Source organism: Penicillium atrosanguineum (genome assembly GCF_028827265.1).
Source record: "Penicillium atrosanguineum strain IBT 20685 chromosome Unknown utg000001l_segment0_segment0, whole genome shotgun sequence".
In the NCBI taxonomy this organism is placed as follows: domain Eukaryota; kingdom Fungi; phylum Ascomycota; class Eurotiomycetes; order Eurotiales; family Aspergillaceae; genus Penicillium; species Penicillium atrosanguineum.
In genome coordinates, this window is record NW_026623133.1 from 2,880,863 (window position 1) to 2,895,197 (window position 14,335).

Here is a 14,335-nt window from a genome sequence, read left to right on the forward strand (position 1 = left end):
TCTGTACGTCTTCTGGAATCCTTTTTCTCAGCTGGGGCGTAAGTCAGTAGAACCCGGCAAAGGGATGGTAGCACTGAACATGCTTGAATTCTAACATGGTGCATTTTGAATAGCTTTGAGCTTGCTGGAACCACATTGTTAGGCGCTCACTGATGCTCTTCACCCATTCTTCAATGCTGCTTCTTTTAAATACGTGTGTGTGTGTGTGTGTGTTTTCGGTTCCTTCTTGACCTTTTTTTTGACTATCTCCCTATAGCTCTGTTTAAGCCACTTTTTTTTCCTTTCGAGAAGATCGGATGTTTGTGCCATTACGAGAGCATCTCTGTTCTGAGCGACCCTCAACTTTGCCCGCCAATTTATACATCTCTTCACATGTTCCCGATAGATAAAAATCCCCGACTGTAGTGAATTGCTATAGGAACGAGTTATCTTCATTCGTATGAGCAAACCATCCTAGATATCACTTTTAAGTCCTCGAACATCAGACTAAGGCAACCCAGAATAAGCATGTTGTATTCGATGTTGTTTGTCTGAACTAAATGACACTTAGTCTAGTATAGTGAGGAACACATATTCTTTATGACGCATTTTATGAAGCTATACAATCTCAAGTTGGGGACAAGCGACGGGCAAATAACGTTGATTGCCCAGGCATATAGAAGGATCAAGAGCATTCCATATCCCGCAATAACCATCTGCTTTAAGGTAAAGAACGAATGTGGGTGATGCTAGCGAGTTGCATCCTGTCACTTGTTGCACTTCTCGTTATGTCTTTGCTGCTAAACGCGCCGCAAAATAAGTGGTGAAGTGAACACGTTTTTCATGACCCTCGTTTTCTCTCTGGGAGGCTTTCTTGATTGGAATATGGATGGGTACATCGGTGATACAATTTTCTATCATTTCTTCATATCTAACGACTTACAGCTTCTAGGCCCCTCCGACGTCGCCGCAACGACCATAATTGCTTACTCTGTAGGCAATATGGTAGGAGCTCAAGTCTGTATAACTAAGATGTTCTGCGGTGTGTTTCGGTGCGGTCGCTTGCTTGGTTTGTTTTGCCCCTGGAGCAATCGTTATAATGCTTTGTAAGTTCTGGTATATGTGAGAAAATATACGTTGAGACTGCCTTGCCGCAGAGAGTGGCCCTTCGCAAGAAGCACAGGAGCTCAGGGGTCCTGAACTAGGAGAGGCTGATATCACGGATCTCAAGAATCCGTTTTTCCGGTTTACTATGTCGAATCTTCCTTGGATTATTAAGAATAATGAACATGTTCCTAATTTGCAATATTGATTATGAGTTGTTCAAAGTTGCAGGTGATCAGTCTATTAGTGCTTACTAGATTGCTCAACATGTGTTATTGCATGCGAATAGACCATTTTCTCGATTAGGAAGGACCTGAAACTGAAGTTGTTTTAAATGTTTCACCAAAAGGATCATTTTGGTCGATCAAAGTCCAAGCTTGCGAGTGATAGGAGCGATAGCCCGCGGAAGACCTTTTTTTATGCTAAACGTTCAATCAATAGCCTTCCCCTGCTCGGGGTCGCCGGAATGCCAACTACTTCAAAGAGAAATAGAGCGCCAACCCAATCCACTGGTCTTCAGATCTTAGAGAAAAGTGGATATGAAAGTTGTTGAAATGTCTCGGATGATCAAAAGTCCTCAGAAATAGCCTTTGGGCATCGTTTCGAAGATTTTGAGACCAGCAATATTAAAATAAAAGCTGCGAGAGTCAGACATAATTGAACTTTTAGTCCTCCACCAACTTACACTCTCCCATAACTACAAGGTCCACTGTAATGAGACTCTTTAAACCTCTCTTTGCCTCCTTGGCAATCGCCCATTCTGTGCTCGGAGCTCAGTCCTTCGCTGGGTCAAATCTCTACTTCGCTGCTGGCTTGACATCGGAGCAACAAGATACACTATTTAATGGCCTAGAAAGCGCAGGCGTTAAAGCACTCCGAGTTTGGCTCGATGGTAGCTCATATTTCCCAGCCATATGATCAAAGACCGTTTTTAACATTGAACCTATCGTCTCTCAGGCCAGTCCAATGAGCAGAAAGGTACCAAGATCAACACCTTCCCGGGTCTGGAATCCGACTCGCCTGGTGATTGGGATGACACCGTCCTCAATCGCCTGGATGATGTGATGTACAATGCCCATAAGCATGGAATAAAGTTGCTTGTTTCGATTCACAGTTACAATGCACTGTCCTCCGACGCCGATTTCTACGGAAAGTGGTATGGTACTGGCGACTTCTATACCAACGGCGACGCGATGCAGTACTTTAAAAACCGAATTGCTCATGTTATGGCTCATGTGAATCCTCATAATGGGAAGACATGGGCGGAGAGTTCGGAATATATTTTTGGTTTCGAGGCTCAGAATGAGGCAATGCACGACAACGTGAGTGTCCATTTTCATGGCAAATATATCACCTCCGCGATACCTTTGAAGGCTGATGAAGAACTTCAGGGAAACCCCACTGCTTTGGCAACTTGGCAGTGTTCAATGGCCGAAGCGATCAAAAATAATCTGAACGGAAGTACTGGCATTCTCGTAACGACCGGCGGCGGTGCCTATCTGGCTACTTCACTGTTAGACTCCTACTTTTCTTGCAAGGCCTTGGATGTCCTAGCCATCCACGCCTACGGAACTGGTGACTTCGCTACTGATGCATTGACACCATACGTTTCCAAGGCACAGAAAAGTGGCCAGAAGCTTATCATGGAGGAATGGGGTGCTTGCTATTTCGACTCTGAGAACAATCGCTGCAGCATCTCCGATCCACTTTCTTCGGGGACTCGTGATAACAATATCAAGTCATGGGCTGATAGTATCAGTGCAGCTGGTATTCCTTGGTTCTATTGGCAGGTTCTACCCAATGAGGATCCTCATTCAGATTGGGATTATGAGATTGGTATTGGTGGTGTCAACTGGGATGCTTTGAAGGATGCGGCTGCAAATACTGCCAGCTATGAATCGGCTTTTGACTTTTCGGAATGGTTGCTGTAATACCGTGCCCTTGCTTCACATGAACAACATGGTTTCATCTGATTGAGAAGTTGGTTGAAGGATCCGGTATGTTTAGTAGAGCCAAAACTTGGATGCGTTGCTCCCAGACATGACCTTCACACTACCTCGGGGAGGGATAAGGGGAATGAACCCTTGCTTTTGCTACACAATGTAGGGGCACTTGCGGACCTGACTCAGTATGAATGATGTCGAGCGTTTCCCATTCTCATGTGCAGAAATACCTGTAAGCTGCTCATTCCTAGGAAAGAGCCTCCCTGCGTTTGTGAACCTGACGGGTTTCAAAGGGGGAATATCACATCTGCAGCACATGTGCACAAGTAATGAAGAATCGACGAAGATCATTGGCAAAAGGTACATGCACGTAAGCCAAATATCTCTCGGGCAGGAATGTTAGAATGTGATGCATCAAATATCTCCGAGCTGCAGGCTAGCTCGATTACCAACCGAAAGGAATCAAAGCTCATCCATGTGCAGGCTGGTAAGCAAGGCTAGGACCATAGCCTCATTTTTAAGCTGGACGCCTCAAGGTGATTGCGTCCTGTGTCGCTCTTATACCGAGCGACTATGCATTGTGCATGAGAGCGCTCTTCAAAATGTCGGCGACTCCGGGGAGGACAGATGTCGTTGAAACTGTAGATGGCAAGGGTGGCTTTCGTTCTGGACTTCTTTGTATCGGGATCATGATACATTTGCCTCTGCGATGGCGGCTTGGTGAAATGCGAGTCGACTCAGGGTCCAGACGTTACGGAGTCTAGATTCAAAGAAAGCTATTGGGTTGAAACTGTGAATCTAAATCGTGCGAATTCTTGAGTGATATCTATCATATTTGAAAGGACCCCGGGGATAATAAGATGGGATATTCATCACGCTGTCGTGGCGCTACGATATTTGGAATAACATATGCAGTTGGCCTTGGCGGAAGAGTAACACTCGAGTATCAGGTAGCCGCTTTGTCTTTGACGGCATAGATAAATACACCCCACCAACAGAGGGAGCCTGCTTTGAATTTCGTTCGGTCGAGGTGGTTTATGGGAGGCTAGGTTTATGAGCTCAAAGTTCATCAGTCTCTTGCCATCCGATCGGCTTTGATGATAAAATCGACGATATGGCATAAATATCTTCCACGCCGCGTCACGAGACAGCCATGACCAGGGCGCTGTTGCGACCAGCCCAGGACGAGGAGCATCTCATTCAACCTCAAATCTACTCACTTGAAGACGGTCTCGCACCGTTGTACAACAATACATAGCAAGGCCGAGGCAATCGGGCGCAGACCTTGAGACCAAGGCAACGCAGTCACAACGGTTCTAGATCCGTTCGCTGATAACGGCGCGGGCAAAATCGCCCGGGCGAATGACCAAAGACCCAGTCAATCCGGCATGGCAAAGAGACAAGTAATGAAAGAAATGCGCGCTTGCCGCAGCTGTGCCGGGGCTATAGTAGTCAGGCCGGGGGCGTCAATATTGCCATGGAACAAGATCCTGCAGTTAGTAGGGGATCGAGGTGCTCAGCTCAGGTAGGATATTGGGGGGTGGTCAGCCACCGCCAAGATTCCAGAACTGGAGGCGGTCCATGGGTTGTCCAGATGGGAAGGGCCTCCAGACGTATTGCACAATCCGGCAATAAGAGATAATCTGGCCGTCCGCGTCCGGTTCCGTGAAAATGAACAACTGACCTCGGGAGTAAGTGCCCCCCCCCCTGGTGAGATCGGGAAATCTCGTTTCTTCTGGGGTTCAACGATCTGAGATATCGAAAGCGCTGGTGACATGTTCCACCGTTACTCGCGATCCAGATCTACGTTCCCGGGAGAATGGGGTCATGACGCCGAATAGGGGCATTTGCTTTTGAATGACCTGGAGATCACGATCCCTGCGTGGAGTCGACTCAACGCGTTACAACTCATCTCGGACCGTCCATTCCTTTCAGAGCACTGGAGCTAGGATTTGAGTTTGAATCTCAAGGAATGTGGTGACTCCTGGCGCTCGGTTGGAAATGAGGCCGGTGGCTCGCGGGATTGTACCTGGCATTGCAACCTGTCGAAGCCGAGGACAAAGGGTGTTTCCAGGCGGAACAGATCGGCTTCGGTGAGGTTTAGGGCGTGACTCCATCAGCACGCATAGAGAGGAGTGGAGGTGGTGGACGTGGACGGCGATACCGGATGGGGACGGGAATGTGGTCCTGTTAGCAACTCGCACGTCCATCGGCCCAACTGGACTTGTTACGCGTTGGCGGACTCCACCGAACCTCCCCTTGATGGTGGGCAGAAGAAATAATTTAATTTCAGGTTTAATCCGGATGCCGGGATTGCAATGTCTCCGGGAACTGGGGTCGTCTCCGTGACCGCCACGCTGTGAGATTCTATTGACGAGCTCTAGACCGGCAATAAAAGGCTCTAATCTTAGGAAAACGCCTGAGACACGGCTACGTAATGAGGGCTTCTCCACAACTATACAACTATACGGTACGGAGGACAATTGATCATCCATACGGGGGGAGGGGGGGCGAAAGACGCTTTCACGGGGCCCTCGGAAACTCTGGCACAAAAGTCAAATCAAAGCAAACACTCGACATCGTGACGGTGTCAGACATACATTGGTTGCTGCTAGGTTAGGTGCTAAGTGCTTGGGGCATAACCCCTCCAGAACAAGAAAAAAAGAAAAGAAAAAAAACACCCCCAGACCCCAAAAGCCTAATCGATTATATCAATCAAAAACCTACAGTATGCTCTTTGACGCGAATGGGCCGTTTGGCCCCTGCACCCTGGGCTGAGTTCTGGACTCCTTCAAATGATCTAATTCGGGTCTTTGGACCTTTGTTGCCTGCGATCTGCGTAGAACCTTGGTTTTCGAAGTGCATCTCAGTCAGGGTAGGTAACAGGCAACTGTGCGCCTCGATCGGTCTCAGTCAGGGTAGCAGGCAACTGTGCGCCTCGATCGGTCACAAGAGACAAAAGACAAGCCCACCTCGGTCTGCCAAGTTATCACAAACAGACCGAGTGAATGTGTGCGGAGCTTTGCCTTCAAGATCGTCTCGCACCAATCCATGTCATTTGACCCCCTGCTGAAGGGGCGCCCATCCAAGACCCAGGGGTTTGTAGATGGGGCAATGGGATGCTCTGGATGACGCTAGGAAGCATTCGTCTACAGTAACTTTGACCGGCGCAGTTTAACCACACCTAACGCAGCGATGATTAATTACATTGAGAAATTTGTGTGCTGGTCATTTACCGGGTTTCAAGATGTGATGTCGAAATATCGGCATCATCTACATCACACGTAGCGGTTCTCCCGGCAACCAGCAAGGACGAGAGAAGACGCAAGGAGCCCGAGCAGGAAAGCAGAGCAAGGCTGGAAATCACGGCAATCACGTTCGTTTGCAACATGGTGGGCGACTCGACAATCTCACGAGAGTTGACGCATGAGATAGGTTTTACCCCCTCCCCTTCTCAAGGAACTCGATACCGGGGATGACAGACGGGATCGAGCCCCGCCCGAATGCTGGCCGTGTGATGATGAAAATATCCATAATTTACACACAAAGGTAAACAGGCGAGCTATAGTCGGAATAACCCGGTTCTGGAAGTAAAATTAAAAGATGGTGGACATGAAGGTGGTGATCGGCTTCAGCTTTGCTGAGTTGGATCCAATACTGTACATGCTACCAATGACCTGAAACTCTATAGCAGATTCGAACGCGGCGCCAATCACGGCTGCTAACTCTACGCGCTGGGTAACAGGTACGGAAATGAAAGAGAGGCTAGAAAAAGCTCGGATAACTCCCATGATAGGCGACGAAGCCGCCGACCGGAGTATCACCATGGGCCCAGGGTTTCACCGTCAGCCTGCATGAGAGGTATGAGTCGAGTGTAGAACCTGTCCGTGACCGGTGATCGGTGGGATATACAGAAGACCGATATCATCCAGAATGCGTCCTTGTGACAGCGAAGTTTTATTATTATTATCCATGGATTAAATGCAGGTGGCACCGGGCGCGGTAAGTTGACTATTTGCTTTCGTCGTAACTTCGTACTTTGTGGACCACACCCAAATTAATGTGCTCGGGACGGTAGATTACTCCATGCACCGCCGGTGACTCGAGAGCCCCGTCGTGCCAACCGCAACCGGGATCACTAGTCGTCGTATCGGTGGCAACGTGCGAGGGGGTCCCATCGAACAGTGGTCTGGTTATCCCAGCTAGACCCAGGTCTTGCCCCCACAAGAGACCGAAAGCGAGGACGTGCGAGCGGTCCACGGGGGTGGAAGTCAGTCTGTAGATCGGGGAAAGGCGAAGGGAAATGTCCCGTAAGCTGTAGCCCACAGTGTGATGGCAAGGGGGCAAAGAGAAAGGCGCCCCATGCAGACCAAGCGAGGCCTGTATGACTGTGACGAGTCACGTTAACTCCGAGCCGCGAAATGGGCAATCGGGCGAGATCATCAATGAGATCGTCTTGAGGATGACACAGGTCTGGGGTTCTGGAACAACGAAACGAACCCACATCGTGGCGGTGGCTCAGGATCCCGACAGGAAGAGAAGTGAGAAAAAAAAAGTGGGCACGGGGAATTCTGGTTTCCCTACATCCTATTCGTGTCCACCAAAGTCCACTATAACCGACCTTGGACTTTTTCAGCTGCTAAACGAAAACGTTGAAGCCAAAGCCAAGGTTCAGACTTTGGATCATCCCCCCCAGCCCCATCAGAAAGTACAGCAAGTGAACTGGTGGCGTGATACCGAAACTCGTCCTGCAGCATCTTTTTTCCCCCTACGGAGTGCAGTTGAGTCCACTTGTACCGGAGAGGTTCGTGACATGGTACTGGGTTGCCTATCACCCTGAGGCGCGTGCTCCCAAATCGCGCGCGTTGCGCGTCCTTGGGGCAATTAATATACCCAATCGGGAATCGATCTGGAACATAGACCTCCATCTCTATATACTACTACCGATATAGTACATAGCACCTGTACAGCATCCATGCACCCGACGTGAGGCTACCCTTGAATCGGGGGAATCTTCGGGGGAACCTTTATTCAAACCTGTCTGAAAAAGAGAAATGCTCGTTTTCGGTTTTGCTAGAGAAGCATATACTGTACATTCAAGATGGGTTGCATGACGGACGAATCAAACGCGTCTATGTCCGGGTGCCATGGCCCCCATGAGGCTTGACCTGAAATATCAAATCAGTCCATCTGCCTGAAAGCTGACCAGGCCCAAAAAGCAAATTAGGAGAAGATCGCGCTGGATGGATTACTGTAGATGGGCAAAGTTCAAAGAGGGGGCCCAATACGCACACGGGCTGAGATTCCTTCCAAAAAGTGACGATCCGACCGACGGCTCCAGAAGGTTAGGGAGAGAGGAAGTCAGAGAGCCGAGGGAACAATACCAGATACCAGACCGAGCAGATCACCCAATCAGAATAGTGAGCGGCTAAGAAAAGTCGGGGCGTACATGATTAGTCACCTGTAGTAACCGTGTCATGGCCGCATCATACAGCAACTGGGACCGTTTCTCGGCCTTCTTGGTGATGCGCAATCGCTAACCATGGAATCATGATTCGGTCGTCCAGCTAGGCCTCTTCTCTTGGATGGATCCCACGGACCAGTCATGGCCCGTCGTTTCCCTTCCTCGGACTGTACACGGAAGACTGAGACTTGGTGGAGCCTCGCATCCTGGAATTCCGCCAAATGGGCAAAGGACGGGATCCGAGAGTGATCCCTCCCTGGCCACAGCCTTCAACTTCACTCTCCACCGTTAGCTAAGCCAGAATGTCTTCCCTTACATTACCAATACCAACGTAACTGCCGATCAAAGAAACGCCCTCCATACTCCATCCCTGCCCTTCATTATTTGCGGTCAACTCCCCAAACCCGGAAGGTGATCTTCTCACCCCGTCACCAGCCCTCTTTTTTTGCTTTGCTTTCTCTCATTCCTTTCCGGAACTCCAAAGCTAGCGATCAGCCACCGTGCCCAGAACTCGGAAGTTAGACCGGGGATGTAAGAAGCACGAAGTAAGCCTGTAAGAGCCCCCCCGCGCTTCCCGGTTGCCCATTGCCCCCCTGGAGCCATCATTTCCCTCTGGTGCAGGCGGAGGCGTACATGCTTGCGCACCCTCACGCATACACGGAGTTGCAATCATCGGTATTTTACACCACCGTTACCATGTTTCCATATTTTACCACTTTTACGGCATTCGGCCTGGTCGCCAGGCATTGGCCCGACGGTTGCAACCACGCTAAACCTCTCTTATTATTGGATCTGATATGGGTCCTACACTGCACTAGCCCTCCTTGAACCCCCCAGCAGGTCTTGGATCTGTCCTCAGACTGTTCTGATCCTGTCTTTCCAATTTTCCAATTATTAAATAAAAAAACTTTTTTTTTTTTTTCTGCCTAGTCTTTTTTCTTTCTTTTTTTCCTCACCCAATTTTCCCATCCTCCTTCTTCCCCCCTTCCACTGGCCCGCGCTACGCCGTACACAGTATCCTTCCGCCCTGCTCCGCCTAGGCTAGCTTAGGGCTGCTCAAGTCCGGGACCAGTGCCCTCCGTAAACATTACTCTGCGACCTACCCTTTCTAGGCCCGCATCCACTTGTGACTTTTCCCCCGTCCCCTCGGTGGCTCTGACATCAACCGGTATTTCCATTCCATTCCAATTTTTATTTTATTTTATTTTACTTCATTTAATTTTATAATTATTTTTTCTCAACTTAGAGACAATCCAATCTAGATTGACCAAACCGGAACCCAAACGAGCCCAGAAAGGAGGATCAACCCTCTGGACCTGCGTCCGGGTCAAACTCTGTGCCGTACGGACGCTCATGCTTTCTCCGGATGGGTCAATCTACCCTGGCTCCTCTCCCTTTAGTGGGCTTGGTTTTCCTGCGGTAAAAGGATGGAGATGATGCCTTGACTTCATCCTTCGATTATTATTTTCCCCAATTATCCTTTTGGTCATTCCCGCCTCTTAGCCGTGAACGTTTTCTTTTGGGCTCACACCTTTTTTTTTTTTTTTCCATTATTTTTTTTTTTTTCTATTTTTTTTCATTTCCATTCCCTTTTTTAATCTTACTAGTGGCGCTCTCTTAGGTCCGTCCCTCGAAAGGCTGGTTCACCTTACTATCCTTATATGGGCCTTGTCTTGGCCGTTTCCATATACATCATTCTTTGCCCCTCTACAAAGTGAAAGAGATACTTCTTACTTTCTTCTCGACTACCGTTTCATTACACTCTGGCTTTTGATCACGAGTATTACGCCTCCTCCTCGAAGTCCCCACTCGCGTTCCTTGGTCCAATTGAGAAAGACCATTTCACGCATCCATTCAAGCATACAACGGCAGGCTCAACCCAGCACGCTCTCACGTCCATTTAGGGACATGGAGCACTGATCCAGGCTCGGCTCGTTTTCCTGTCGTTCTTCCTTGTAGCAGTTCGACCATCCCACATGGGTCGACCCGTCTCTCATAATCCGATCACTCTGTCCCTATGTCTCTCCCAACGCTGGGCTCTCAATCCTCCTCGATTCTCGGCACCTTCACTCCAGCCATCGACCCGACGACCCGAGAGCACCGATCATTCAAGCCTGCCTTTCACAACGGCCCCAGTTGGACTGCTCCCTTCCGGGACGGTCTGCCCACTCCTCCCAGCGATATGACTGGACTGGCCTACAATGCCATTCCGGCCATGCCATATGGAGTGAAGACTCACGGCATGCCATCTCACATCTATGGCTTGCGCTCTCACTTCGATTCGATCCCCTCTTCCTCGGTAGCTTCATATAGCACGAATCCGCAAACCCACCCGGCACCTGTGAAAGAAGTCCCAGCTACCGAACCCGTGCAAAAGAAGTCCACTAGCACATCGGGCGGTTCGCAACTGCGAATTCCCTCGTCAATCAATAATAGCAAGGGCAACCTGGCCGAATTCGCAGCGCAGGTGAGTTCACCGAAGTACTCGGGTACGAAATTATGCGCGGACGCTGACTCTCTTTAATTTTACCAGATGACCTGCCTCTTCTGGTTCGAAAAGACTTCCAAACTTCAAGCTATCGAAGACCGACTGCACCTCGTTCCTTCTCTGGTCCCCGAGGCGATTCCGACTGTTGGATTCCAAAAATGGGTGGCTACAATTCTCTCGACTACACAAGTCAGCCAGAATGTGATTTTGTTGGCTCTGCTATTTATCTACCGACTAAAGAAGTTCAATTCTGGCGTAAAAGGAAAGAAGGGCAGCGAATTTCGACTGATGACGGTGGCTCTGATGCTGGGCAATAAATGTGAGTATCCGGCTTATCGTTTCACCGCCTTGATATCGTGCTGACTCAGCTAGTCCTGGACGACAACACCTACACCAACAAGACTTGGGCGGAGGTTTCGGGCATTGCGGTGCAAGAAATTCATATTATGGAGGTTGAGTTCCTCAGCAACATCCGATACGATCTGTTTTCCTCCGAGGCTAAGTGGGCCCAATGGCACACCAAGCTCGGCCTCTTCGCCGACTATTTCAACAGGGCATCCGCCCTCCCTGCTGAGACGGACACCCCGCTTATGCGTGTCTCTCCTCCTCGATTGCAGCCTCCTTCGCCCTTGTCGAAGTTGCCATCGCCTCCTTCGGATGCGCTTCGACCGCAATCACAGCCAAATTGGTACATGCCGGCTCCCGGTCTGCCCTACCCTGTTCCTTCGCCAGCTTGCCAGCTTGCGGCTGGACCTCGCAAGCGTAGCCGAGATGACGATGCCGAGTTGCAGCCCATGAAACGAGCTGCTCGGGGAATAGGACAACATACTCCGGCTCCTATTACCGTCCCCTCCACGACTATGAATGCAATGCCCACTCTTCCGCCCGTCCTCACACCAACATCTGCTCCGGTGTCTCAGGGTCTCTCACTACCACCTCCCAACCTGACAACCTCAAACCCCATTTCTCATTGTCTTCCAACTCCCTCCAGCTCTCAACTTTCTTCTACCGCGGTTTCTCAACTCCCTGTCCCAGCTCCCATGCACCCAATCTATAACCGGTCTTCCAACTGGGGTCAGCACATTTCCAACGTTCCTATTCCTGCGTCTTCAGCTGGCATGTACAACGCGCCTTCTCTTCCGGAACTCGGCCGACACCACAGCCCCTTCGGTGTCTCTTCTGGCACCGTCTCGCCGGCTGTGTCTGCCTACTCGGTTCACACTCCCCAAACTCACCTATCCCCATCCTTCTTCCTCGCCAACCGCAACTCCCCTTACCGACCGGTGCGCTCGGTTTCAACCTTGCTGATTCCACCTCCCTCTTCTTCCCTGCAGCAGCAGCGCAGTGTCCCGTTCGATCACATGCATTACCAGCCGCTGGGCAAGGGTACTTGTGATCGCAAGACGGGTTTGCTTCCCTATATCCAACCAGATGTATGGAGCCAGGGAAGCTACCAACCCTACTACCCTCCCTCGCAAACATTCTCCAACTAAAACTTGCTACACTCTCCTCTTTGACGATGTGACCGCGTTATGACCGACTCACGAAAACATCCCATTCGCTGTACATCCATTCTTACTCTTCTTGCTTGTCCTTTTTCTTTCCTGTACAGGATTACTCACGGTTTTTGCATTTACTCGGCGCTCCAAACTAGAAGGATCGCAGGTGTTCGCCTCCCAAAAAGACCCCCGAGGTTCGGGATGGCCTTTTGAGGCGTTTTTTATTTTTTATTTTTTTTTTGCTATTCGTTGTCAAGGACAACACGGTCATTGCTGCCGCTGCATCTACATTATATGGCGTTAACTTTAGGAGACACAAGTCTCACAGCATGAACAAACTAGATTTTCTACCAACCATCATACCCCTATGTCCAATTGGAGTTCACGAGTGTTCAATTGTGAGATACTATGGTAGAGAAAATAATGAAAGGCAATATTATTAGCAAACATACTAGAATTTAGCGAAAATGATTTCTAGAAAGCCAAAATGGTAATTTAGTTCATGCGCTCTGACCTCTCTCGGCCCTCGGCCCGACTATTTTCCGCTCCGCCCGGCATCAAAGATCTCCAGCGTCTGCAACACGGGTTCAACACCACAAGCCTATCATCACCATGGCTCCTCGACTCATGGGGCTGCCTACGCAGCTTCAACAATTCATCGCAAGGCCATTCCAAACCTCACCACTGGCCTTCCTCGTCCCGCAATTCCAGCAGCGTGGCGCGCACATCCTCTCCTCCCTCTCCGATAATCCTTCCGCCTACAACAAGCGCATCCGCCGCGGTCGTGGTCCCGCTTCTGGCAAGGGTAAGACGTCCGGTCGTGGTCACAAGGGTCAGGGCCAGCACGGAAAGGTCCCTGCCGGCTTCAATGGTGGCCAGACGCCCGATATCGTCGTCTCAGGCGAGCGAGGAGGAAAGAACCTGTAAGTTTTTCCTTGCCCATCAAAATCCCCACCCCAACCCCTCGACGAAAGCAACCAACCACTAACGCCCTCCTAGATTCGCTCTCGAATGGGCCCCCGTCAACCTTGAGCGCATCCAAGACTGGATCGACCAAGGCCGCATCGACCCAACCCGTCCCATCACCATCCGCGAATTGACCCAATCCCGCTGCATTAACCAGCACAAAGACGGCGTCAAAGTCCTAGGCGGCGGCGAAGGAATCCTCAAACAACCAATTCACCTCGTCGTTTCCCGCATCTCCGCCTCAGCAATCACAACCATCGAAGCAGCGGGTGGATCCGTCGCAACGCGGTTCTACACGCGCTCCGCCATCCGACACGTCATGGCGAAGGAGTCCCACCCTTTCATCTCGATGGCGTGGTCTGCCGAGTCTGGATCTGCTGACCTGTTGAAGGCGGATGAAGCCCCTGAGGAACTTTCCGAGGCGAATGTGATGAAGGCCCGTGGGTTCCGGTACAGATTGCCTGATCCTACACGTCGTCGGGATATCGAGTATTATCGTGATCCTGCGCATAGGGGGTACTTGAGCCATTTGCTTAAGCCGATGGAGGGTCCTAGTTTGTTCTTCCGCTCGCCTGAGGAGCGGAAGTCGGCCGCTGGTACTAAGAAGGAGAAGGTCTTGCCGGAGAACAGACTCTGGTAGTTTGTTGTGGGTTGGAGATTTTAGTTTGTACATGTATCAATAGCCGTTTCTTTTGGATATGTCGGTCATATAAAACTATCCTTTCTATATTGCGTATGGTGTAGATGTGAAAGTATACATGGGGTTTAGTAGATTGAATGAACTGGAGAAGACATTAAACATAGTATGTTAGGACACAGCTATTGAAATCAAATTTTGTGATTTGTATTCTAGGACGGAGCCAGCCACCCAGGTAGAAAGAAGAAGTCAGGA

At 50.0% G+C, this 14,335-nt stretch overlaps 3 protein-coding genes across 3 annotated transcripts; all 3 read left to right on the forward strand.

Moving 5' to 3' along the window:
* Nucleotides 1-1,797: 1,797 nt before the first annotated feature.
* N7443_001112 (uncharacterized protein) lies at nucleotides 1,798-3,014 on the forward strand (the record flags this gene model as incomplete). The annotated part of the gene is made up of 2 exons (XM_056881168.1): nucleotides 1,798-1,975; nucleotides 2,041-3,014. 2 exons carry the CDS (start codon nucleotides 1,798-1,800, stop codon nucleotides 3,012-3,014), a joined length of 1,152 nt encoding a protein of 383 aa, XP_056746406.1.
* A 7,493-nt stretch (nucleotides 3,015-10,507) lies between these two features.
* Nucleotides 10,508-12,471, forward strand: N7443_001113 (uncharacterized protein; the record flags this gene model as incomplete). Its single annotated transcript, XM_056881169.1, has 3 exons — nucleotides 10,508-10,957; nucleotides 11,024-11,297; nucleotides 11,351-12,471. The coding sequence occupies 3 exons, from the start codon at nucleotides 10,508-10,510 to the stop codon at nucleotides 12,469-12,471; spliced, it is 1,845 nt and encodes a 614-aa protein (XP_056746407.1).
* A 618-nt stretch (nucleotides 12,472-13,089) lies between these two features.
* Nucleotides 13,090-14,083, forward strand: N7443_001114 (mitochondrial 54S ribosomal protein uL15m; the record flags this gene model as incomplete). Its single annotated transcript, XM_056881170.1, has 2 exons — nucleotides 13,090-13,400; nucleotides 13,477-14,083. The coding sequence occupies 2 exons, from the start codon at nucleotides 13,090-13,092 to the stop codon at nucleotides 14,081-14,083; spliced, it is 918 nt and encodes a 305-aa protein (XP_056746408.1).
* Between the last annotated feature and the right edge of the window lie 252 nt (nucleotides 14,084-14,335).